Source organism: Mirounga leonina, unplaced genomic scaffold (genome assembly GCF_011800145.1).
Source record: "Mirounga leonina isolate KUSES-001 unplaced genomic scaffold, KU_Mleo_1.0 Mir_128, whole genome shotgun sequence".
Lineage (NCBI taxonomy): Eukaryota > Metazoa > Chordata > Mammalia > Carnivora > Phocidae > Mirounga > Mirounga leonina.
This window is the reverse complement of record NW_023270320.1, coordinates 13,334,050-13,361,312: the sequence shown is the minus strand read 5'-3', so window position 1 is coordinate 13,361,312 and position 27,263 is coordinate 13,334,050. Positions and strand designations below refer to the sequence as shown.

The window sequence follows — 27,263 nt, the reverse complement described above, 5'->3', positions numbered from 1 at the left end:
GGGATCGAGCCCCGCACTGGGCTCTGCGCTCAGTGTGGAGTCGGTTTCAGATTCTTCCCCCCCCCGCCGCACTATCTCCCTTTAATAAATAAAATCTTAGGGGCGCCTGGGTGGCTCAGATGGTTAAGCGTCTGCCTTCGGCTCAGGTCATGATCCCAGGGTCCTGGGATCGAGTCCCGCATCGGGTTCCCTGCTCAGTGCAGAGCCTGCTTCTCCCTCTCCCTCTGCCACTCCCTCTGCTTGTGCTCTTCTGTCTATCTCTCTGTCAAATAAATAAATAAAATCTTTAAAATAAATAAATACATAAAGTAAAATCTTAAAAAAAAAATAATGTAAACTATAAAATAAAGTCTGCACAGCAAGCATTTACTCAGTCTGCTGTTGCTGTAATAGCCACTCCATAATTTAAAACCTTGATTCTGTTATGCTTGGACCACACACAACTCTAAATAATACACCATAAATAAAAATACTCTATCTTCAAATATTCAGTTCAGGATTCTTTTGCCATTTTTTAACAATTTTTTTGAGGGGTGCCTGAGTGGCACAGTCAGTTGAGTGCTGATTCTTGGTTTCAGCTCAGGTCATGATCTCAGGATCAGGGATCGAGCTCTGCCTCAGGCTCCATGTGGAGTCTACCTGACATCATCTCTCCCTCTCCCTCTGTCCCTCCCACTTGTGCTCTCTCTAAAATAAAGAAATAAATTTTGGAAGAAATTTTAAAAAATTTTTAGTACAGTTGACAATGTTACATTGTTTCAGGTGTACAACATAGTCACTCAACTTCTCGATCGATTATGCTGTGCTCACCACAAGTACAGCTGCTCTCACCATGCAACACTACCAGAATATCATTAACTATATTCCCTATGCTGTGCCTTTTATTCCTTTTTTACCATTTAAATTTCAAAGACTGCTTTTTAATGTCGGTGGTGTAACTACCAAAACTAACCCTCTCCCAACTAGCAGAGCAGAAAATCGTTCTTTGCCCTTAGAATTTCTCCTAAATCAAACCACCACATGGAAATAATCACTTCCAGAGGACAAGATTTATATATAACACAAGTATGGAAAGAAAATATCATTTATGAGATTTTATGCCCACTTCCTGGAGGAAATACCAAGCTGGTAAACCTGGACTGTTTGTTTCCTAGGTTACTACCTCTCTCGACATTACCTTTCAGCCCTAGCAGTGAAATACTCACTGAAGGATCCGAAATTTTATGGTTAAACACTAAGGAATCATCACTTTGTTACTAACTCAAATTCCTTTGCAGAAATTTAGCTTAAGGACAAAAAAAATAAGACAAGAAAAAGGTGACAGTTGATATCCCAAACAGCTCTATTCAAGTTTATGAATGATTTACACTTAAGGGTGGCAGGACTTAATGCAAATGAACGAAGAGGAAACTGTCAGCTGCATTGTGGTTTAACCAATAGAAGCACAGCTCCATCTTGGATGTGCACTGGACTGCATTACAAACAGACGATACCATCGCTTCAACAGCAGCCTTCAGACAAGAGGTAGGTTTATACGATCTCTTTCATTTAGTAATACATATCCTTATGATGTAATATAAAAATATTTTACCATAAAAACCAAGCAGAAAGCTTTGTTCCTACAAAAGACCAAAAAAAGCAATGTATTCATTTCACTGCTTGGTAGGATTTTATTATGAAAATGTGAAGACTGCCTTGTGCTATTTGATAAGCACCCTTACCATCTGTGCCTTATGGAAAATTCATGAGATTTTCTATGAACCTGATCTATATCCAGACCTTAGAGTAAACCATAAGCATTTAATGTTAAGTGGTTACTTGCTAATTTATTTTTTCCGAGCTATTTCATTTCAGCAGTTTGGTCTGCCTTAACAAAGGATTTTTCTTAAAGAAAAATCTAGACTAAAAGCGAATCCTGGACTAAAGCTTTCTAATTATATGTGCAAATTATATTGGCTTGTAAAAAGCAGCTACTTATGGGAAAGTTTGTTATATTTTAACAAATATGAGAAAATAGTTCAAAACTGTTTATTTGACTTTGAGTGTAGATGCAGAGAATGCCAAGAGATTGTAACGAATGTGATTTTTACATAAAAATTAGAAGACCACAAAGATATCATTAAATAGGCTGCATTATACTATAGCCAAAGAGATCATTTGTAGAGCTTCAAACTTTCCTAAGATTTTAATTAAAATAATTCCTTATGGTTAAATTTTAAAATCTTTATTACTGTAATACACAAGTCATTCTATTATTAAATGATAACCTTCTTAAATACCCTTTCATTTTTTATATGCCACAAAAATATTCATAACCATATTTCAATATAATGTTGAAATTATTCTTCAACTGATGCCTCAAAATAAACAGAGAGCAAGTCTTTGTGATAAACTACAGTTTAAAATAAAAATATGTTTTAAGAAGAACTGGTTAAGGGAGGAAGGTATGGTACCTTTCAACGTAGGTAATAAGATTTCTTTCATGGCTCAGAGTAACTATTCATGTCCACTAAAAATTAGTATCAACTACTGACCAAATTTCTAATTTTATCATGGTGGAGCATGTAAATATCATTATTTAGTAGATGCCAGAGTTCCAGGATATTATCCACACATACTGACCTAAAGATCCAACTTCTGCCCTTTTCTTTGCTGATAAATCTATTTAAATTTTAAAAGACTATTTTCATAATTTTTATTCCTTCTATTTCTTATTCAGCATTCAGCCAGCATGAGTAAAGCATCTCTTACAAAGCCTAAAGGTTGCTGTAAGAAGATATTAGATCTCTCGAGGTTCAGAACAATGGGGTTAATTACCTAGAAAATATTCCTGCTTGCTGTACAAAGTATGGGAGCCAAAAAAAAGTCTCAGATAAATAAAAACAACCTTGTCTGATTAAACAGTTAACTTGTAACTGAAATTTCAGGTAAACTGTAAACAGAAAAAGCTCTACTACCCCCCATTATTAGCACTATAATCAGCCTACATTTTACTGGTGATATATTTATGGTTAACACAGATGTAGGTTTACTGCTCTTTCACCAAACTGACTAGACGCATGGCTTATCTCAGAGAGTTCCAGGGCTGGGTGAGCTGCTCTATGTTTAAAGGCCAATATGATTAATTGATCATATTTCAAAGTTGTATGTTTAAAGACACTAGAGAATTCAACTCAAGGGCTTTTACCATTAGAGCAAAAGCATAATCTTATTCTGATCTGACAATTCAAGGTTCCAGAACAGTTTGAAGTCCTATCCCCATAAATATTTCACTAGGGCCTTCTGAAATGGGAGGAAAAATAGGTGAAGAGAATATACCAAAAATAAACTTAAAAAAAAATATGGTATTTACTTTAACACTCCCCATTTCTGTAATGAAATTTTAAAGAGGTGGGGATCCAAAAAAAGGTACACAAACGATTTTTACCATTTAGTCTTATTTTTCATAAAGCATTTATATATCGCAGGTATTTGATGTAAATTTATATTTTAATTTCAAAAATAGTCTTATAATACGAGAAAATCCTAATAATACCATCTTTTTGCATGTCTAATTATATCTACTCCATTAAAGTAAGTTTCAGATTTTACCCTAAATTTAGCACAAAAAATTGCTAGAGCTCTGCTGTACGTAAAAAGAATAAACCACACTAAATTTAAGGTACAAAATGACTCCATATTTTACTTTTTTCAGATATACCCAGCAGCTAACTAAAGATTGAATGTTTTGAGTTGCTCATCAGTTATCAATACATAAGAGGCAAACTGTCATCATTTACAACATAAACTGTCATCATTTACAACATGTGTGTACTCTTCCTTAAACTGCTTAGACACTTCTAATCAAAATGACAGTGTTTACTGACTCTAGTTTTAATTTTTTAGAAGTAATCCAGAAAACTCAATAAATGTGTCAGATATAAAACACATATAGATATATAACACAATGTAACACAATAGATATAAAACCAAAGGCAAGAAATACTTTTAAAATATATTAGTTTGGGGGGCGCCTGGGTGGCTCAGTCATTGGGCGTCTGCCTTTGGCTCAGGTCATGATCTCAGGGTCCTGGGATCGAGCCCCGCATCGGGCTTCCTGCCCGGCGGGAGGCCTGCTTCTCCCTCTCCCACTCCCCCTGGTTCCTACTCCCACTATCCCTCTGTCAAATAAATAAATAAAATCTTTAAAAAAAATAAATAAAATATATTAGTTTGGGTTTTAGATAAGTACTATATTCAAATGCTTCAAAAACTAAAATGTAACAATATAAACCTTGAGAAATCTCACAGATCCCTATATCCCAGCTCTACTCTCCAACCAATCACACAAGTAATCATTTGTTATTAACTTCTTATATAACTCCTTCCAAAACTTTTGTGCAGATACAAGCAAATAAAAATGCGTATTATTTCCCCCTTCCTACACATACTGTCCTGCATCTTGGTCTTTTCACTTAACAGATCCTAAAAATCCTTCAGTATCATCACAGTTACCTCATTCACACACAATAATCAATTGTATGGATATATTAATTTTAATCAGAAGAATAGGTCATTGATGGGTACAAGTTAACTTCAAATAACTGAATTTAGTTTGTGTCTGCCTGCCTGCCCCACCTTCTCCCTTCCCTTCCCTCCCTCTATCTTGGGGGGGTGCACAAGAGGGCTTGAAAAAAATTTTTTCTTTTATTTTTAAAGATTTTATTTATTTGACAGAGAGACAGTGAGAGAGGGAACACAAGCAGGGGGAAGGGGAGAGGGAGAAGCAGGCCCCCCTGCCAAGCCACCCAGGCACTCCTTGAAAAAATTTTAAACAGTTCACTTGTACCTCAAATATAAATAGAATATTGGGACACCTAGGTGGCTCAGTGGGTTGACCATCAACTCCTGGTTTCAGCTCAGGTGGTGATCTCTGGGTCATGGGATCGAGCCCCAAGTTGGCTCCGTGGTCGGTGGGGAGTCTGCTTGGGATTCTTTCTCCCTCTCCACCTCCCATATCTGACACTTGCACGCACGTGCTCTCTCACAAATAAATCTTCTTTAAGAAATAGAATATAAAGTTAAAATTTTAAGCAGTTCACTTGTACCTCAAAAATAAATAGAATATAAGTTCCTTAAACCAACTTTCCAGTAATTATAAAATTTCATTTTGAAATAGAAATTTAGGGCGCCTGGGTGGCTCAGTCATTAAGCGTCTGCCTTCGGCTCAGGTCATGATCCCAGGGTCCTGGGGATCGAGCCCCGCATAGGGCTCCCTGCTTGGTGGGAAGCTTGCTTCTCCCTCTCCCACTCCCCCTGCTTGTGTTCCCTCTCTCGTGTTCTGTCAATTAAAAAAAATCTTTTAAAAATAATAAAAATAAAAATTATTAAATATAAAAAATTACTATAAAATTTCTGAAATCAATAATGAAATGACATCTTAACATTAAGTTAATTAATAAGGTACATTAAACTAATTTTTTTAAGATTTATTTATTTGAGAGAGAGAGGGAATCCCAAGCAGACTTCCCACTGAGCGCAGAGCTCCACCCAGGGCTCAATCTCACAACCGGGAATCATGACCTGAGCCAAACCCAAGAGTCAGATGCTCAACCCACTGAGCCACCCAGACACCGCTACATTAAACTAATTTAAGGGACATAATGTGTAAAGAAATTCCCAGATTTTAAAAAGGAATCAACCTGGGGCACCTGGCTGGCTCAGTCAAAAGAGCATGTGATTCTTGATCTCAGGCTTGTGAATTCAAGCCCCATATTGGGTGTAGAGATTACTTAATAAAACAAAACAAAGGAATCAACCTGAAAGGCCTTAACAGAAAGTCTAAGGAATATTTGCATCAGTGCTGGAGAGGTCCTAGGTTAGCCCAGGTAAAATTATTAGATAGACCCTCCAGTGATTCCTCCCCTGTTCTTTACCCATACAATAAATGGTACTGTTCTCTCTTTCCTCAAGAACTATTCTTCCTCTCCTCTTCTATATGCTCTGTTTTTCAAAAGGACCTGAAACTCATTCACACAGAAGTAAAAATAACTAACAATGTGTGCTACGCCTCCCAAGTAATACCACATTGTAGTCATACTAAATATTTTAAAGGGGGCGCCTGGGTGGCTCAGTTGGTTAAGCGACTGCCTTCGGCTCAGGTCATGATCCTGGAGTCCCGGGATCGAGTCCCACATCGGGCTCCCTGCTCGGCAGGGAGTCTGCGTCTCCCTCTGACCCTCCCTCCTCTCATGTGCTCTCTCTCATTCTCTTTCTCTCAAATAAATAAATAAAATCTTTTAAATAAATAAGTAAATAAATAAATATTTTAAAGGAGTTCCAAAGCTAAACATTTTTTAGGCATTTGTATGTGTGTACACACCTGTCACTACTCTAGGCTAGGTCAAAAAGGACTAACGTTCTCTCCATTTGAGTCAGTTTCTATGGGCTACTTGACTATATGTGTGCACGGTGATTAGAATCAGAAGCAGCGACACTGCAGAAGTTGGAGGAGTGGTCTATCGGGATATTCACATTGGATTCCAAGGTGCACCACTTATAGCATATTCTCTGTGAATGGCACCCTACAATATAACATGAATGGTGTTCCCTGGAGGTGTGCAATGTAGCAGCTCCATTTTCTTTTTTTCTTTTTTTTAAAGACTTTATTTATTTGACACAGAGAGAGAGATAGCGAGAGCAGGAACACAAGCAGGGGGAGTGGGAGAGGGAGAAGCAGGCTTCCCGCTGAGCAGGGAGCCTGATGTGGGACTCGATCCCAGGACCCTGAAGGCAGACGCTTAACGACTGAGCCACCCAGGCGCCCGCAGCTCCATTTTCTATAAAAATGTGCTAAGAAGGAAAAACTTAAGGGATAAAAGAGGGTAACTCTAAAAGGCTGGGTCCCCAGACAGTTTGAAAATACTGTAATACACTGGGAAGTTCCTCACATACCAGTTCCAGACAATATATTTTTGTTAAGTACCAGAACTAATAAAGGCAATTGATTCAATTACTGTCCATTAGTCTGTTGTCCCTCGTTTCAAGATGAAGGATCACCACAAACCATGAAACTGAAGGATTCTTAAATCCAAAAAGAACAAATGAATTTAAGCCTTTACTTCTGGCCTCAGATCATCAATTTAACCTTCAAAACACACAAAAGAAGAAACCAAGTCCATCCAGAGAGGTAAAGTTACTTGCCAAGCAAATATGATTTAAGATAGAAAACAAAAACCTTTGGAGTGCCTGGGTGGCTAAGTCAGTACAGCATGTGACCCCTGATCTCAGGATTGTGAGTTTAAGCCCCATGTTGGGCATAGAGTTTACTTAAAAATAAAAACATAGAAAACAAAAACCTTAGAAAATATTAACTTATCAATGTCAAAGTTTTAAAATTAGATTTCTAAAGAAAACAAAGAAATTGAAGGAATTATACTGTTATGGCTCTGGGTTTTTTGAGTCACTTTTTCATCCTTTTTGGTGTGAAAATGATAATGTGGTTATGTTTAAAAACAGAATCCTCACCTTTTAAGAGATATATGCTGAATATGTCTAGATGAAGTGATGATGTCTACAATTTGCTTCAAAATAATCTACGGGTGGAAGCAAATGGGTACAGACGAATTGATAATTGAAGCTATACTGAGCATACAGGGGTTCATCATACTCTTCTTTTTTAAAGATTTATTTATTTACGGGGCGCCTGAGTGGCTCAGTCAGTTAGGCATCTACCTTTGGCTCGGGTCATGGTCCCAGGGTCCTGGGATCGAGCCCCACATTGGGCTCCCTGCTCAAGGGGAGCCTGCTTGTCTCTCTCCCCCTGCCTCTCCTCCAGTTTGTGCTCTCTCTCAAATAAATAAATAAAATCTTAAAAAAAAAAAAAAAGATTTACTTCTTTATTTATTTGTAATGGTTTGATTTGGCTTCCATTCAGGCCTTCTCATCTCAATGTTTTTTGGGGTTTTAATTTTTAATTTAAATTGAATTTAATTAACATACACTGTAAAGATTTATTTATTTACTTTAGAAGTGGGGGGGGGGAGAGTGCACGAGCTAGAGGAGCAGAAGGAGAGGGAGAGAGAATCCTAAGCAGACTCTGCGTGCTGAGCACTGAGCCCAATGCGGGGCTTGATCTCACAACCCTGAGATCACAGCCTGAGCCAAAACCAAGAGTCAGACGCTTAACCAACTATGCCACCCAGATGCCCCACTTTTTTTTTTTTTGTAAAGATTTATTCTAGAGAGAGCAAGAGTATGTGTGTGCGAGCAGGCAGAGGATCAGAGGGAGACAGAGAGGGAAAGAACCTCAAGCACACTCCCCTCCCAGTGCGGGTCTCCACATGGGGCTCAGTCTCCCCACTTGAAACCAAGAGTCGGATGCCCAACTGACTGAGCCACCCAGGTGCCCCTCATTATACTCATACTCTTCAACTACCTTGAAATTTCCTTTAATTAAAACATACACACACAAGTATCTCCAGCATTTAGAAAACTATTTGGTACACAGTAGGTAATCAATAAACATTTGTTTACAAGAATGAATGAAAATCTACTTAAACTATGTAGTAAAGAAAAATCCTGCAAACTAAGTCATTTCTTGAATAAAATAAAGCAAACTGACAACAGTCATTGAATTAATGAAATGGAATTTTTTCTTATTTCCAAAATTTTCTTAGTATAAAAGCATTCTATAATTTCTTAAAATAAGTTTAAAGGATACTTCTGAAACATCAAGGTAATAAATTCTTCAATCCTTATGGTCCCATTTAAGGTCTAACAAGTATCAGGTCAACAAGAGCAAAACTTAATGCAAGAATACTAAAACTTTAATTCACTGGTTAATTTTGTGAGATGGAATAATAATTTAATAATCAATACACCTGGGATGCTGATTGTTTAAAATATTCATGTCCAGGGGCGCCTGGGTGGCTCAGTCGTTAAGTGTCTGCCTTTGGCTCAGGTCATGATCCCAGGGTTCTGGGATCAAGCCCCGCATCAGGCTCCCTGCTCCACAGAAAGTCTGCTTCTCCCTCTCCCACTCCCACTCCCCCTGCTTGTGTTCCCTCTCTCGCTGTGTCTCTCTCTGTCAAATAAATAAAATCTTTAAATAAATAAATAAATAAAATATTCATGTCCATAGATCATTCAGCTACATGAAACAGTTAATACTATCATATACATAACAGAAAGAAATCCTAAGATTAAGGTATCTTCATAGGCAACTTGAACCTAAAATTTTATTATCCTTATTCTGAAAATTGTCGTTATTTAGCTTTTCTTTAACATTTTTCACTCAGCCACTATTTCCTGATTCAGGTCACCTGTCCTCGAAGTTTAAAGGACTGGAAATAGAAATACACTGAGCCAACAAGGTGAGAAGGATCCACAAAGGTAATGAGAAAAGCTTTCCGGGAGGCAGTCTGAAGACCACCATCTTAAAACACTAAAATTTTTTGTAGTTAACAGATCACTGACCACTGCTTTAGTCAAATTTTAAACCAATTCAGCTTCTCTTTTTCCACTTCTACTAGCAGTTAACTTCTGTATAGAAATCTTAAACATATATACTTGTCTAGCAAATGATACACATAAAAAATATATAGTACAGTTTATAGAATACACGGCCATAAAATACAGAAAAAATTCAAAAATATAATTTGGGCATTAATTCTGGCAGAAAATAAGATGACTCATGTTACCTATAAAAATTTACTAATATTAGTACTAAAACTTGAATTGACAAATCTTTAGAATTTGATTACATATATTCACTTTTTACCTTTTTACAGATTCAAAAGAACAATACAAGAAGTAGAATCCCTAAGAATGGCCTCCCTGAGCTCCAGCCTCTGGAATGAAACCACTACATCTGTTTATCAGTACCTTGGTTTTCAAGTTCAAAAAATTTACCCTTTTCATGATAACTGGAACACTGCCTGCTTTGTCATTCTGCTTTTATTTATATTTACAGTGGCATCTTTAGTGGTGTTGGCTTTCCTGTATGAAGTGCTTGACTGTTGCTGCTGTGTAAAAAACAAAACTGTGAAAGACGTGAAAAGTGAACCTAACCCTCTTAGAAGCATGATGGACAACATCAGAAAACGGGAAATTGAAGTGGTCTAGCACTCTACCTAAAATGAACAAAATCTCTGAAAACAGCCTTCAACTACTGAGAAAAAAGGAGAATTTTCTGAGGCCAACTGTTATTATGAAAATTGACTCTGAATGATTAAAAGATTTCTAAAAGAAGGGAAAAACAAGTCAAATATGCACTTTTTGTGTGTGTATCCCTTTCATTAAATGTACAGTAAAACTTCACAAATGTGAATAAGTTACCAATCTATTTAAAATCAGAATTCAAAAACTGGATAAAAGATTCCTAGATTTCAATATTAAGCAGCAAAAGGTAAGCCAGAAAACATAAGCAAGATCAAATAACTCTGACCTAAACGAACGATGTGGACTAACAAATAAACTACCCTCCGTGTGTTTTGGTAATAAAAATGCTATTTAAAATGCTTACCTAAATCCAAAGTAAATAATTCCACTCATACATAAAATCCCTACTTATTAAAAAGAAGTATATTCTAGGTTATTGAGGACAACTTAAACATTTTTTCAAGACAAGTTTTATGTAGGGATTAATGTGGAAAAAAGTCTCAAAATAGAAAGATCACAAGTATACTTGCATAAAATTTTCATAAAACTGACTGTTTAATAAGAAACACATGGTGTAAGAAGGACCAGGCTATTTTCAAACTAAAACTTACTAGTATACCCCCTTAATTGTATTTCCTGAGCTTTTTCTTTCATTTTGCTGCTCATATTCATATTCTCAAGGGCTAAGACACACAATGCCGAAAAGACTACCTAAAAAAAAAAAAAGGCGAAAGACAGGAACACATAACACCTGTTAAGAAATACTGCAGTTTTATTTCTTGGAATTACAAGGGTTGTACAGATATTATATTTTATAATCCTAATGCTATTTTGCTATCACCCATGAGCAAACCTAAGCATGCTCTTAACCACCACAGCTGCCCTTAACCAGAAATATCATTCCTGGAAATTTACCCTGAGAAATCAGTTCAAAAGAAAAAAACTCAAGATACAAAGAGATTTCTAAAAACATTACTCAAAATAACAACGAAAAATGGAAATAACAGCCTTTAAATATATCAACTTTGCTTATTAAGAAGCTACTTTTTTTAAGTCTTATTTTGTTATGTTAATCACCATACATTTACATCATTAGTTTTTGATGTAGTGTTCCATGATTCACTGTTTGCGTATAACACCCAGTGCTCCCCTTAATACGTGCCCTCTTTAATACCCATCACCAGGCTAACCCATCCCTTCACCCCCTTCCCGTCTAGAACCCTCAGTTTGTTCCTCAGAGTTCATAGTCTCTCATGGCTCTCTGCCTCTTTTTTATTCACTGTAGGTGAGAGAATGTCAGTCACAGTTCAGAAAAAGTCCAAGTACAAAGTCTTCTCACTGTCTGGTTTAATACGAGGAGAAATTGAGACCATGCTTCAACCGGTCCTCTGCCATTACTCACAGCTGTGTTATTAATAAATCATGGATTGTAGAAAGTTTAATATGGTATTATCTGAAGAACTGATAGATGTATTTTGAATAAAGATGTATTTTGTTGCCTCTTAAAAAAAAGCTACTGAAAATTAAGGCACAATAGAAAATATTTAATATATGAAATGAAAAATACACATCTAGGGGCACATGGGTGGCTCAGTCGGTTGGGCATCCAACTCCTCAGTTTCTGCCCAGGTCATGATCTCATGGGTTGTGGGATGGACCCCACAGGGTCTCAGTGGGGAGTCTGCTTGAAAGATTCTCTCCCTCTGCCCCTCCCCCAGCTCTCCCTCTCTCTTTCTCTCTCTCTCAGATAAATAAATCTTAAAAAGAAAAATACATATCTGTCATTTTCAATTTAGAGAACTCTGTCAGTTTGGAATCACTGTTTTTTCTTTCTAACATTAGAAAATGTTTTTTCTTTCTAACATTAGAAATAAACACTTTTTGTAACCAACTTTCAAAGGACTTGTGAAACCTGGTATACAAAATACTTTGGTAACCAGGAGATATTCTGAGCACTGTTAAAACCACATTTTCATAAACGGTAAGCTCTGGAGTCCTTGCCATAAATGGGAAGCATACATATCGTTTAATTACTAAATTTTTTGATAACGGACACGACTAACTTTTCCCTACCTTATGCTGTAATTTATTTAACCATTCAACAAACATGTATTGAGTGCCTCTATGCGTGAGAGATTAGGTTACAATGGCAAACAAGTAATCATGCAATTACAATGACACACAATAGCTTTGTCAGAAATAATGAGTGCTATGGGAATCAAAGGCTAAGCACTGAATTCAAATAGGAAAGTAGAAATAATATGACTTTTAAGCTGCAACCTAAACGAGGAATAGGAGTTAGCCAAAGGAAAGAGGGAAGGAGCTAAGAAAGAACATTCCAGGAAGAGGACACAATGTGGGCAAAGGTCAAGAGGCAAAAGGGAGTAAAGCATGTTAAAGGAGCTACAGGACAGTATCACTAGGACAAAGTATAAGAAAAACAATGAGATATGGGTATAAAAGGTAATGGAGACTAGATCAGGTAGGGCATGCAGACAGCAGGAAAAGATGGGCTTTATCTGAAAAGCAACGATGATCAGCCTAAAAACAGTGACACATTAGAAAAATCACTGACTGCTATACAGAGAGAGTAGACATAAAGAAGTTAAGCTAGGAAACCTTTTAAGCACCTAATTAGACAATCCACTGATAGTGACCCAATCTAGGGGGTTATGGTAGTCTTCAGTGTTTACACCCAGCTTGGAACCCCTTGTGTCTGGGTACAGCCCTGTGACTAGCTCTAGACAATGAGTTGTGAGAGAAAGTGATTTCTCACCGCCACGCAAGAGGATTTTAACTGCCAGGCAAGATATTCGAGAGTTCTTTCTCCCTCTGGCACTGAGACCAACAACATCTGAAATATCAGCTACTCTATCAGCCTGGGTCCTTTGAGTGACTCTAAGGAGCTAAGACCCTTGCCAACACATGATAAACATGTGGTATGAAAGAAAAACAACGAATCTTTGTTGTTTTTAAGCCACTGAGATTTTGTACTGTTTAAAAAAAAAGAGGGGCGCCTGGATGGCTTAGTCGTTAAGCATCTGCCTTCGGCTCAGGTCATGGTCCCAGGGTCCTGGGATCGAGCCCCGCATGCGGGTCTCACTGCCCAGTGGGAAGCCTGCTTCTCCCTCTCCCACTCCCCGCTTGTGTTCCCTCTCTCGCTGTGTCTCTCTCTGTCAAATAAATAAATAAAATCTTTAAAAAAAAAAAAGAAAAGAAAAGAAAAGAAACCCACAGACCCAAATTAGTGTCACTTTGACCAAGTTCCAAAACCGGCACTTAATACATAACCTAACCACAGTTTCAAACCCCCTCAGAAATGTAGTCTTAACTGGTCTGTCAGGAATTCTTCCATCAATGCCAATAAGTATGCCACATGGACCCTTCTCCATCCCCCAAAGGAAGAGAAATGAGGTCATCTGCATAAGACCCCTGGCTTTTCCCACTAGAAAGGAGCTAGCCTAGAACAGTCCTTTTCTTTTGCTAGTAACTTTCCTGCCTCCACACTCCTTCTATAAAAATCTTCCATTTTGTACAACTCCTTGGAATGCCTCTCTACTTGCTAGATGGGATGCTGCCTGATTTCATAAATCATTTCATAAAGCCAATCAGATCTTCGATTACTTGGTTGAACCTTGTTATTTAGCAGGAGCGAAGATAGTCTTAAGCAGATCAAAGAGACTAGGTCTAAGAGTGGGTCTGTGCTAATGTTTAAAACAGTGTACTATGAATTAATTCAATGTACCTTTCACTGGAATGAGACAAAATCAACTTAATATATGTGCTAATAAGACCGACAGCCTACTTGATAAAAACATTACTTCTGCTTTAACATCAGTTAGTAAAACAGCTTGCAAAACATCTAACAAAATGACGTCCATGAAGATTACTATTGCTACATTTTTAGGTAGGTAAATAATTTGTTGTGAATTACACTGGACTGACCTTGTTGTTTAAAAGGTAAGAGTCTAAGACTAAACTAAACCCAAAATAAGTAGAAGAAATAAAATAATGGTGAAGTAGAAATCAATAAAAGAAAAATACAAGAGAAAAATAAATGAAACCAAAAGTTGATTTTTTAAAAGATCAACAAAATAAAACACAAATTCCTAAAATCAGAAATGAAAGAGGGAGGGTTATCACTACGGACCTTACAGAAATCAAAGGATTCCAAGGAAATACTTTGAAAAACTTTAGACAGTGTAGATAATGGAACGGACAAACTCCTAAAAAGATACAAAGCACCAAAATTAACTCAAGAAGATAACAAATAATCTGAATAGATCTGTAAGAATTTCTACACATGCTTCCCACAAAGGAAAGCTCACGCCCAAATGGCTTCACTAGTGAACTCTACCAAATATTTAAAGGGAAAATTATATCAAACCTTCACAAACTCTTCCAGAAAACAGTGGAAAAGAGAACACTTCACCAATCATTTTATGAGGCCAGAAATACCCTGACAGACACTACAAGAAAACTACAAACCATACCCTCGTGAATACAAACACAAAACTCCTGAACAAAATACCAGCAATCTGAAATTCCACAACAAATAAAAAAAGATTATACATCATGACCAAGTAGAATTTATTCTAAGAACGCCATATTGGTTTAACAACTGAAAAAAAATCAATTAATGTAATATTAATAAAGAACAAGAACACAATCTTCTCAAAAGATGCAGAAAAAGCATTTGACAACATCCAATAGCCATTTAAGATTAGAAACTCTCAACAAACTAGAAGTAGAGAGCAACTTCACCCTGATAACAAAATCCATGCAGCTAAGATCATACATAAAGGTGGAAGATTGAATGCCTTTCCCCTAAGATCAGGAACAAGGCAAAGATGTTCACTCTCACCACCTGTATTCAACATTCTATTAGCCAGCCAGTCCAGGGCGGAAAGGAGGGGAGGAAGGAAAGAAGAAAGGGCATTCACATTGGAAAGGACAAAGTAAATCTGTCCTTATTCACATATGACATAAAACAGCTTGCAAAACATCTAACAAAATGACAGATACAGAACTTGTATGTAAAAAAAACCCTATGGAATTCACACACACACACAAAAAAACTAGAAAGAATAAACAAGTTCAACAAGGTTGCAGAATACAAGTTCAATGTACAAAAACTATTGTATTTCTGGGGCACCTGGGTCACTCAGTTGGTTAAGCATCTGCTTTCAGCTCAGGTCATGATCCCAGGGTCCATTAACTGATGAATGGATAAACAAGTTGTAATATACCCATACAATGGATTACTGTTCAGCAATAAAGCAGAATGAAGTACTGACACATGCTACACACAGATGAATCCTGGACAAAATACCAGCAAACTGAATCCCATAACAAAAAGAATTATACACCACAACCAAGTAGGATCTATTCCAAGACTGCAAGGGTTGGTTTAACATCTGAAAAATCCACCAATGTAATATACCATGTTAACAGCATAAATAACAAAAAGATCATCTCAATAAATGCTAAGTAAAAGAAGCCACACACTAAAGACTACATATTGTACAATTCCATTTATATGAAATGTCCAGAAAAAGCAAATAGAGACAGAAAGTAGACTATTGGTTATCTGGGGCTGGGGTGGGAACAAGAAGTGACTGTAAATGGGCACAAAGGATCTTTTGGGGATGATGGAAAGGTTCTAAAATGCAATTACATTAACAGGTGCACAATTTCGTAAATTTACTAAAAATCTTTGAATTGTACACTTAAAATGAATGAAATATATGGTATATAAATTAAACTTCAACAAAGTTATTTCTGAAAAGATAACCTAAATTCTAACTATAACACAAGACTAGCAACATCTTAAGAATGATATATTCTTATTAAGTTCCCTCATACTTAACAAAGTATCTAACAATAAATACAAATGTTGAACTAAAAAATGAACTTGCCATGACTAAACGGTTTCCTTAAAAATAAAACTGAACAGTTCTAAAGTCAATTTTACTAACCAGAATTTTGTTTAGAGCCTGATGATCCTCCATGTTCTAGCTTTGCTTTCTTCTTCTTTGATGATGATGATGATGATTCAGAAGATACTGAACGTTTTTCTACTACAGGAGTGGAGAGAGCTCGTTTTTTGAACAGCTCCCGTTCTCTCAACAGGCTTGGATCCATAATTCTGCGAAGATATAAGTATTTTTAATACAGATTCTAATCATTCAAACCTATAGGCCAAATCCCTAGGTCCCAAGAATTACTTCCAAACAAAATTACCTTTATTAGCTCTCACCACTTGTATTTATTCACATAGTCATTCACTTAAAAATCTTTAATTAGTACCTATTGTGTGCCAGGCACCGTGCTAGGCATTAGTAAAGAGAAACAGAATTATTCTTTAAAGCTCTAGAACTGCACTGTCCAATATGATAGCCACTGGTCACATGTGCCTATGGAACACCTGAAATGGGGCTAGAGTTGAGATGTACTTGAAGTGTAAAATACACACCAGATTTAAAAGACATAGTATAAAGAACTTTTAGAATTACTGATGAGATATTTTAGTTTGATTACATGTTGATAATATTTTGGATATGCTAGGTTAAATAAAATTTTAAAATTAATTTCCACCAACAATATGGTCATCTTAATAAATACAGAAAAAGCATGTGACAAAATAAAAATCCGTTCAGAATAAAAACTCTCAACAAAGTGGGTTTAGAGGGAACATACCTCAACACAACAAAGACCAAATATGAAAAACTCAAAGCTAACATCATACCCAATGGTTAAAATGTGAAAGCTTTTCCTCTAAGATCAGAAATAAGACAAAGATATCCACTCTCCCCACTTTTATTCAACACAGTAGTGGAAGGACTAGATGCAGCAATCAGATAAGAAAAATAAAAAAGCATCCAAACTTGTGGGGTGCCTGGGTGGTTAAGTGTCTGACTTTGGCTCAGGTCATGATCTCAGGGTCATGGGATTGAGCCCCACATCGGGCTCCCCAGTTAGCAGGGAGTCTGTTTGTCCATCTCCCTCTGCCCCTCCCCCCCCGCTCATGCACACACGCACTCTCTCAAATAAATAAAATCTTTTTAAAATCTTTAAAAAAAGATTATAAAGAAAATAAGCATCCAAACTTGTAATGAACACGTGAAACTGTCACTATTTGCAGAAGACATGATACTACATACAGAAAACCCTAAAGACTCCACCAAAAAAATTAATAAATGAATTCAGTGAATTGCAGGATACAAAATTAATATACAGGAATCTGTTCTGTTCCTATACATTAATAACAAAGTAGCAGGAAGAGAAATTAAGAAAAAAAATCCCATTTACAATTGCACCAGAAAGAATAAAATACCCGGAAATAAATTTAAGCAAGGTGGTCAAAGACCTACAGTCTAAAAACTGTAAGACACTGATGAAAGAAATTGAAGAGGACACAATCAAATGGAAAGATAGTCCACGCTCATGGATTAAAAGGATATCATTCAAATGTCCTTACTTCTCGAAGCAATCTTCAGATTCAATGCAATCTCAATCAAAATAACAATAGCATTTTTCACAGAACTAGAACATATAATCCTAAAATTTGTGGGGCACCTGGGTGGCTCAGTCGTTAAGCATCTGCCTTCGGCTCAGGTCATGATCCCAGGGTCCTGGGATCGACCTCCACATCGGGCTCCCTGCTCCGCGGGAGGCCTGCTTCTTCTCCCTCTCCCACTCCCCCTGCTTGTGTTCCCTCTCTGTCTGTGTCTCTCTGTCAAATAAATAAATAAAATCTTTAACAAAAAAAAAATCCTAAAATTTGTATGAAACCACAAAGACCCTGAATAGCCAAAATAATCTTGAAAAAGCAGCACAAAGCTGGAGGTATCACTATCCCAGATTTCAAGATATACTACAAAGCTATAGTAACCAAACAGTATAGTGCTGGCACAAAAAGAGACACATAGATCAACAGAACAGAGAGCCCAGAAATAAACCCACACCTGGTCAATGAATCCACGACAAAGGAGGCAAGAACATACAATGGGGGAAAAGACAGTCTCTTCAACAAATGGTATTGGGAAAACTGGACAGCTACGTGCAAAAAACAAATGAAACTGGACCGCCTTCTTACACCACACACAAATATAAACTCAAAATGGATTCAAGACCAAATATGAGACCTGAAACCTTAAAACTCCTAAAAGAAAACATAGACAGTAATCTCTTGGACATTGGCCTTAGTAACATTTTTTAGATAGGTCTCCTCAGGCAAGGGAAACAAAAGCAAAAATAAACTATTGGGACTTCATCAAACTAAAAAGCTTGTGCACAGCAAAGGAAACCATCAACAAAACAAAAAGATAACCTACTGAATGGGAGAAGATATTTGTAAATGATATGCCTGATAAGGGGTTAATATCCAAAATATATAAAGAACTTATATAATTTAACACCAAAAAAACACAACCACTCAGATTAAAAAATGGGTAGAGGACCTGAATAGATATTTTTCCAAAGACATATAAATGGCCAACAGATACATGAAAAGATACTTAACATTACTAATCATCAGGGAAATGCAAATCAAAACCACAATAAGATATCACCTCACATTAGTCAGAATGGCTGGTGTCAAAAAGACAAGAAATAACAAGTGTTGACAAGGATGTGGAGAAAAGGCAACCCTCATGCACTCTTGGTGGGAATGCAAACTGGTGCAGCCACTGTGAAAACAGTATGCAGGTTCCAAAAAAATTTTAAACAGAAATACCATATGATCCAATAATTCCACTACTGGCATTTACCCAAAGAAAACAAAAACACTAACTCAAAGAGATATATGCAGCCCTACGTTTACTGCAGCATTATTTACAAGATATGGAAGCAACCCAAGCGTCTATCAACAGATAAAGAAAATGTGATACACACACACACAATGGAATATTAGCCATAAAAAAAAAAAGAGAGAGATCTTGCCATTTGAGACAATATTGGTAAACCTACAGGGTATTATGCTAAGTGAAATAAGCAGAGACAAATACTATAGGATATCATTTATATATATATAATCTAAAAAAACAAAACAAATGAACAAACAGATTCTTAAATACAGAGAACATACTGTTAGTTACCAAAGGGGAGGTTGGTGAGGAGATGGGAAAAGTAGGTAAAGGGGATTAAGAGATACAAACTTCCAGTTACAAAACACATAAGTCATGGAGATGAAAAGTACAGCATTACAGAATATACTCAATAATTTTATATTATTTTTTATATGTTGCATGGTGACAAATGAGGACTATACATATGGGAAGCACTAAGTAATGTATATATTCGTTGAATCAATATGCTGTACACCTAAAACTAATATAACATTGTATGTCATTTATACTTTTTCTTTCTTTTTTTTTCTTTTATTTTTTATTTATTTGAGAGAGAGTGAGAGAGAGAACCCAAGAGGGGGTAGGGTCAGAGGGAGAAGCAGACTCCCTGCTGAGCAGGGAGCCCAATGTGGGACTCGATCCCGGGACTCTGGGATCATGACCTGAGCCAAAGGCAGTCGCTTAACCAACTAAGCCACCCAGGCGCCCTCTTTCTCCCTTTCTTTTTTTTCTCTTTCTCCTTTTTTTTAAATGTAGGCTCCACACCCAGCATGGAACCCATGGCCCTGAGATCAAGACCTGAGGTGAGATCAAGAGCCAGATGCTTAACCAACTGAGCCACCCAGGCACCCCTGTCAATTATATTTCAATAATGAAAAATTAAAAATACAATTTCAAAAATTAAAACATTTTAAAAATTAATTCACCCTAATTTTTTCTAGTTTTTAAAAAAAATATGGTTACTAGAAAATTTTGATTTACATGTGTGGCTCACAGTTGCAGCTCACATTGTATTTCTATTGGACAATGCTGCTCTAGAAATAACATCAGAACTACTAGGCAGAAATTAGGAGGCAGATGTAGGCTCACTGCAAAAAGAGAGAGAGAGAGAGAGAACCATCAGAATTTCTTATAAATGAAAAGGTGTGTTTTAAAACTGGTGAACTCTCGGGGCACCTGGGTGGCTCAGTCAGTAAGGCATCCACTTTCGGCTTGGGTCATGATCTCCCTCTCCCTCTACCGCTCCCCCTGCTTGTGTTCTCTTGCTCACTCTCAAATAAATCCTTTTTAAAAAATTAAAAATAAGGGGCGCCTGGGTGGTTCAGTCGTTAAGCGTCTGCCTTCAGCTCAGGTCATGATCCCGGGCTCCTGGAACTGAGCCCCACATCGGGATCCCTGCTCGGCGGGAAGCCTGCTTCTCCCTCTCCCACTCCCCCTACTTGTGTTCCTGCTCTTGCTGTCATCTCTCTCTGTCAAATAAATAAATAAAATATTAAAAAAAAAATTAAACTGATGAACTCTATCATTAAGTAATAAAAAGGCTGGATTAAAATTTTTAGAAATAGGGGCCCCTGGGTGGCTGAGTCGTTAAGCGTCTGCCTTCGGCCCCCGGGATCGAGCCCCACATTGGGCTCACTGCTCAGCAGGAAGCCTGCTTCTCCCTCTCCCACTCCCCCTGCTTGTGTGCCCCCTCTCACTGTGTTTTTTCTCTGTCAAATAAATAAATAAAATCTTAAAAAAAAAAAAACTGTTAGAAGTATCTACAGAAAATTCCTGATTTAGAGGGAGGTGGAACTAGACCTCTTTTGGTTTTTTCCCCAGTTCTAAAACTCCACAGTTCTGAGCGCCTGGGTGGCTCAGTTGGTTAAGTGTCTACCTTCGGCTCAGGTCATGATCCCAGGGTCCTGGGATCGAGTCCTGCATCGGGCTCCCTGCTCAGCTGCGAGTCTGCTTCTCCCTCTTCCTCTGCCGCTCCACCCCCCCACTTGTGCTCTCTCCCTCTCAAATAAATAAAATCTTTTAAAAAAATACAAAATAAGGGAGTCTGGGTGGCTCAGTTGGTTGAGCGACTGCCTTCGGCTCAGGTCATGGTCCTGGAGTCCCTGAATTCAAGTCCCGTATCGGGCTCCCTGCTCAGCAGGGAGTCTGCTTCTCCCTCTGACCCTACCCCTTCTCATGTGCTCTCTCTCTCATTCTCTCTCAATAAATAAAATCTAAAAAAAAAAAAAATACAAAATAAAACTCCACAGTTCTAGCAACTTCAGTACAACCAGGGAAGCCACAGATCATTTAACAAGTAATTTTATTTAAGTAGGGCTTAAACTCAGAACCATGATACTGAGACCTGAGCTGAGATCAAGAGTCAGACACTTAACCTACTGAGCCACCCAAGTGCCCTTCAACAAGTATTTTAAAATGTTCTTCTCTTCGGGCACCTGGGTGGCTCAGATGGTTAAGCGTCTGCCTTCGGCTCAGGTCATGATCCCAGGGTCCTGGGATCGAGTCCCACATCAGGCTCCCTGCTCCTTGGGAGCCGGCTTTTCTCTCTCTCTCTCTCTGTCTCTCATGAATAAATAAAAAAAAATTTAAAAAAAAAATGTTCTTCTCTTCTTTTACAATCTAATAATCACACTGCTGGGTATTCAGCCAAAGATTACAAAAACTTTAATTCAAAAAGATATATTCACCCCCATGTTTATTGCAGCATTATTTACAATAGTCAAATTACGGAAGCAGCCCAAGCGTCCATCGATAGATGAATGGATAAAGAAGATGTGTACACATACACACACACGATGGAATATTATTCAGCCATAAAAAAGAATGAAATCTTGCCATTTGCAGTAACATGGCTGGATCTAGAGAGTATAATGCTAAGCAAAATAAGCCAGAGAAAAACAAATGCCATATAATTTCACTCATATGTGGAATTTAAGAAACAAAACAAAGCTGAGAAAAAAAAAGACAAACCAAAAAATAGACTCTTAGCTATAGAGAACAAACTGATGGTTACCAGAGGGGAGGTGGGTGGGAGGGATGGGTGAAATAGGTGATAGGGGTTAAGAGTACACTTATCTCGATGAGCAATGAGTAATACATGGAATTAGTAAGTCACTATATTATACACCTGAAACTAACATTGCGCTGTATGTTAACTACACTGGAATTAGGATTTAAAATAAAAAAAGTTCCTCTCTTGAGACCCATAAGCACAGAATAAACTGATGGTTGCCAGAGGAGAGAGGGATGAGGGGGATATGGGGAGGGGAGAAATGGGTGAAAGGGAGTGGGGTATACAGGCCTCCAGTTAAGGAATGAAAAAGTCATGGGGATGAAAGATTTAGCACTGGGGCACCTGCGAGGCTCAGTCGGTTGAGCATCTGCCTTTGGCTCAGGTCGAGATCCCAGGGTCCTGGGATCAAGCCCCACATCAGGCTCCCTGCTCGGTGGGAAGCCTGCTTCTCCCTCTCCCATTCTCTCTGCCTGTGTTCCCTCTCTCACTGTGTCTCTCTCTCTGTCAAATAAATAAATATTAAAAAAAAAAAAAGTTTAGCACAGGGAATATAGTCAATGGTATTGTAATAGCATTGTATGGTGACAAATGGTAGCTACACTTCTGGTAAGCATAGCATAAGTTATAGAGTTGTAAATTCACTATTTTGGGGGCACCTGGGTGGCTCAGTTGTTAAGGGGCTGCCTTTGGCTCAGGTAATGATCCCAGCGTCCTGGGACGGGTCCGGCTCCTTGCTCAGCAGGGAGCCTGCTTCTCCCTCTGCCCCTCTCCCCCACCCCGCCCGTCTCTCTGCTCTCTGACAACTAAATAAAAAATCTATTTAAAAATAAATAAATAAAATAAAATCACTATTTTGTATATCTGAAACTAAAGTAACACTGTGTGTCAATTAAGAAAAAGAGTTCCTGGGGTGCCTGGGTGGCTCAGATGGTTTAAGTATTTGCCTTTGGCTCAGGTCATGATCTCCGGGTCCTGCGATCAAGCCCTGATCAAGCCCTATGAGCCCCCACGTTGGGCTGGCAGGGAGTCCACTTCTCCCTCTCTTTCTGCCTCTCCCCCCTGCTCATGCTCACACTCGCTCGTGCGCTCTCTCTCTCCCTCTCTCTCAAATGAATAAAATCTTTAAAAAAGAAAATTTCCTCTCTTGTTTGAACTCTCCTAAATACCATGGAAAGTCTAGGAAGCACAATAAGCTGACCATGTAAATGATTTTTGCATTCTTCACAAGTAGGGAAGGAAGGTCTGGGAGGAAAAAGACTTTTTTTTTTTTATTTTGTTTTGCTTTGTTTTTAATAGGTTCCATGCATAGTGTGGAGCCCAACGTGGGGCTTGAACTCACCACCCAGAGATCAAGACCTGAGCTGAGCTCAAGAGTTGGACACTTAACCATATAAGCCACCCAGGTGCCCCCATCTTAACTGTGAAAGCCTTCATGCACAGTGTAGCTCAATAAATATTTGTTAAATGAATAATGAACACAAAAACATCTTTAAATTGTTTTAGCCTTGTTACAGGTTTCACAAGCCTTTATTAAATGTCTTATGTTTCTGACTCTAAGCTTTGTGTACTTGTCTTGTGTTTATGTACTTCAAGCTTTGAAGAGTTCTAGAAGATAAACCCTTTCCTTCAAGCAGCTTACATTTGAGAATATTAAAAAATTGAGCACTTTGCTTAAAAACCAATGAATAAAATGTGACTTAGAGTGCTAAAAGTTAAAAATACAAGCACTGATAAGAAATAATCAGAGTAGGGGCGCCTGGGTGGCTCAGTCGTTAAGCATCTGCCTTCGGCTCAGGTCATGATCCCAGAGTCTTGGGATCGAGCCCCACATCGGGCTCCCCGCTCAGCGAAAAGCTGCTTCTCCCTCTCCCACTCCCCCTGCTTGTGTTCCCTCTCTCGCTGTGTCTCTCTCTGTCAAATAAATAAAATCTTTAAAAAAAAAAAAAAAAAGAATCAGAGTAAACTTTACTTGAATGAGTAAGAGTCACTGGCACTGGTATCAAAGATCTGACTTCTGGAACCCTCAGTACTAATCTCTAACTGCAACATGACCCTAGGCAATCCACTAGACCTCTCTAAATCCAATTTTATCATAAGCAAAATGACAGTACTACCTATGCAGTCTATATCTAGCCCAACTTTAAAATCAATGTTTGTGAAAAGCAATTTTTTTTAAATAATAAAGCTATACAAGTATGTTTGAGATGGATCTGAAAAGAAATAACAGAATGATTATGCTAGGGTGAGGAAGATAGGAGAGAGTCTCGGGGGGAGGGGGAGGGAGTGGGGGGGGGAAAAGGAGAAATCAAAATGATAAAGTGGGGCAACAAGCCAAAAACAGGAAGCATGTGTAGCTGTTTATTTCACCTTGTAAAGAGAGGTAATTAAACCAGGCTTTAATCATGATTTTAACACAAACTTAAACAAAAGCCTTAGTTTACAAAAACCTAAATGCTTACAGCACTCGAGCCTCACAACTCTATGAGACAATTGGTATTAGTTTTATTCCTTATTTTAATATGTGAAATCTGAAGTGAAGAGGTACAGTTAGGGTTACACATTTGTAAGTACCTAGGCCAAGACACCAATACCCTGCCTCCTAAATCAAATGCTTCCTTACTGCAGACCTGAAACGCTGGTCAAGGCCTCTAAAACAAAGGCGACCTGTGTGCTCTGGGTAACGTTCAACGGCACCTCGAGCAGAAGGCTTAATGTCTGTCTGTCTCTCTCTCTCCCACCATCGCATGCTCCGCCTCACTTTTCCTCCTTTTTTTCAGACTACTCAACAAATCCGTAGAGCTTTACATATACTGACCTATGCAGTAGACAGGATACGTTACCATGGCCATTTTCCACTTAAAAAAAAGACAAAAACAAAACATCACAACTCAGGGAGTTAAACGTGTTCCTCCATGGATGGTCACTGAGAAGCCAAAAATTAAATCAAAATCTTCTGGCTCCAAAGCACACGTTCTTTCCACTCTACCATACGGCTTTTTTCAAGCTTTCTACTTTTCCTCTCTTTCGCCTCTTTCCCTGCGTAAGCCTCAGAGCTGCCACTGGCACCTAAGAACACCGCCAAGAACAACCAGCAAGGTAAGAAACGAGACTGCTTCCCTCTTAAATCACAGGAATGGAGAAGTGGACGAAAAGGCACCGTAGTGTTTGGGTCTGGAACATGTCTCTAGACTTTGCAGCCAAAACGACTATAATAACTAAAGTTTAGGGATCGTTACAAACCCCGTCTCCAAAGACAGCTTAAAAAAATAGCCCGTAAAGGTGCATCTAAATCAAAGCCTTTAGTTGGACACCCTGGTTCCCTAAACTGCACACACGTTTCGCTCGCCTACTGCTGATGTAAAGTCGGGGGCTAGAAGGAGACACAATCAGCTCTCTGATTGCGAATTTCCCCTCTCTCCAACCCAAAAGTTTGCTCAATGGACCTCCGGCCTAAAAGACAACGCTCCCAAGAAGTTGTTACTGTGTTCAGTGTTCCGCGCAGGGAACCGCAGCCCCAGCCTCCCGAGAGCTGGAAGGCAAGCTCGGCCCTCGGGAGGACGCGGTCCCGAGGAACAACAGGCCGGGGCTCCGCTCCCCTCACCCGGCGGCCGCAGCCCCTACCTGAGCGAGGAGGGCCGCCCCACGCGACCGGCCGCCGCCTCCCAGCGCCTCCACCTCGACCAGCCGCCCACGCCCGCGTGGCCACCGCTTCCTGCTCCTCGTCAGCGCCCCCGCCTGCCCGCACGCACGCCCAGCGCAGCCCCGCCAGGTCGGGGTCTCGGCACTGGCGGCGGCGGCGGCGGCGGCTGAGGCGGCGCGACTCGGCCGGGGGCTCCGCCCGCCACTTCCTGATCAGGCTACTAGGAGCTCAGTCCCGGCAGGCACCGCGGCGCCCCCGCCGCCGAGAACGCGCGTGCGTCGTCACGTGCCCCGCCAAAAGTCTGGCAGGAGGGGACTCAGCCAGCCGGGGCGTCCCGCATTTCTATGACAACGGGGCGGAGGGGGGAAGGGCGGAGAATGAGACTCAGGTAGGAAGAAAGTAGCCGTTACTGCAATGGAAAAAACCTCTCCTTTGCAGAAGTTTAAAGCGGCCAGATCCTCCTCCAGGTGTTTGGTACTTGACTTCAAATGCTAGTCACCAGCACCTGAACTTCAAAGGACATTGTCGCAGCTCTCTCTTTTACAAGTCAGGAAACAACAGGCCCGGTGAAGCTCAATGACTTGCTCAAGACCGCACGGCTAGCAAAGGCAAATACGGACGTGGAGCCCAGCTTAAATTCCCAACCACCACACCTGTGAACTTCCTTGGACAAGGATTTAGAACTCAGAAGCAACCTAAAGAGATAGGATAAAGCCACGACAAAGATAACTGGCGTTGCCCACAGCCTTCGAGGTATTGGAGTGTGTCAATTCCCTGTCCTTTCCTCACTCTTAAAACCTGAGGTGGCCGCAAAGCCAGTGCTCGGCTATTCTGCAGCTATTTAATTACTTAGTACTGATTAGTCAAGTTATTTAACCTGTGCCTCAGTTTTCGCATCTGAGATATGAGACTAGTAATTGTACTACCAATACAGGGTACTTGCATTGGACTGATGTGAAGACTAAATGAAATAATACATCAATTTTTATCCAAAACTTGGAAATAAAGCCAAAAGATGGTTGAGGTGTGGCTCTTTGAAATTAGTTTCATTCTAGAGGATTTTCTTTCTTTCCTTTTTTCTAGAGGATTTTCTAATAAACTCACTTGTTCATCTGACACCCTCAGGAAATGTAACTTTGCTGGAATATTACAACCCAGTAAACTCAGAGTTTGGTTAAAAAAAAAAAAAAAAATGATGAGGTGTAATGGAGAGCAGGAGCCGGCAGCAAGTGAAAAAAAATTATCCCCAAAGTTAAAATTACCTTGTCCTGAGAAACATGAGCCAGTTTTGTATCAGTTTATTAATTTGTATGTCATCGTTCCTTTCCCCAATTATTATATAAAGCCTAGTTTCTCATATCCTCTTGGAACCAATTCCATCATTCTGCTGGCTCTTTATTAATGAGTGAGAGATTTAATATACAAATAGGACAATGGCTAGACCATATGTAATAATAAAACACTGACCCACATAAGAAACCAGCCTCTGCAGCAATTAGCTCAAGATGGTCAAGATTTGCTCAAAGGCTGCCAACTTCCCCCACCCAACACACACATATACTCACACATGGTTGTTCATTCGTATCAGGACCAGCTAGAGAAAACCAAATACATATGCTCC

At 39.0% G+C, this 27,263-nt stretch overlaps 2 protein-coding genes across 3 annotated transcripts in view; one reads left to right on the top strand and one right to left on the bottom strand.

Moving 5' to 3' along the window:
- GTF2E2 (general transcription factor IIE subunit 2) overlaps window positions 1-25,846 on the bottom strand; it is a 66,017-nt gene extending 40,171 nt beyond the window's left edge. The window contains exons 1-2 of one of the 2 annotated variants that reach the window (XM_035004088.1): window positions 25,624-25,846; window positions 16,119-16,288 (exon numbers count right to left, since the gene is read on the bottom strand). In XM_035004088.1, the coding sequence (XP_034859979.1) occupies window positions 16,119-16,284 (166 nt within the window). In that variant the 5' untranslated portion in view covers window positions 16,285-16,288; window positions 25,624-25,846. The remainder of the gene's footprint in view (window positions 1-16,118; window positions 16,289-25,623) is intronic. The other variant, XM_035004086.1, reaches the window with a different exon arrangement.
- Window positions 9,298-10,258, top strand: SMIM18 (small integral membrane protein 18). Its single transcript, XM_035004089.1, has 2 exons — window positions 9,298-9,353; window positions 9,771-10,258. Exon 2 carries the CDS (start codon window positions 9,808-9,810, stop codon window positions 10,102-10,104), a length of 297 nt encoding a protein of 98 aa, XP_034859980.1. The 5' UTR covers window positions 9,298-9,353; window positions 9,771-9,807; the 3' UTR covers window positions 10,105-10,258.
- Window positions 25,847-27,263: the final 1,417 nt, after the last annotated feature.

Bases quoted from the DNA above. Each gene is read 5' to 3' on its own strand.
- SMIM18 (XM_035004089.1), top strand. From the start codon at position 9,808: ATGGCCTCCCTGAGCTCCAGCCTCTGGAATGAAACCACTACATCTGTT.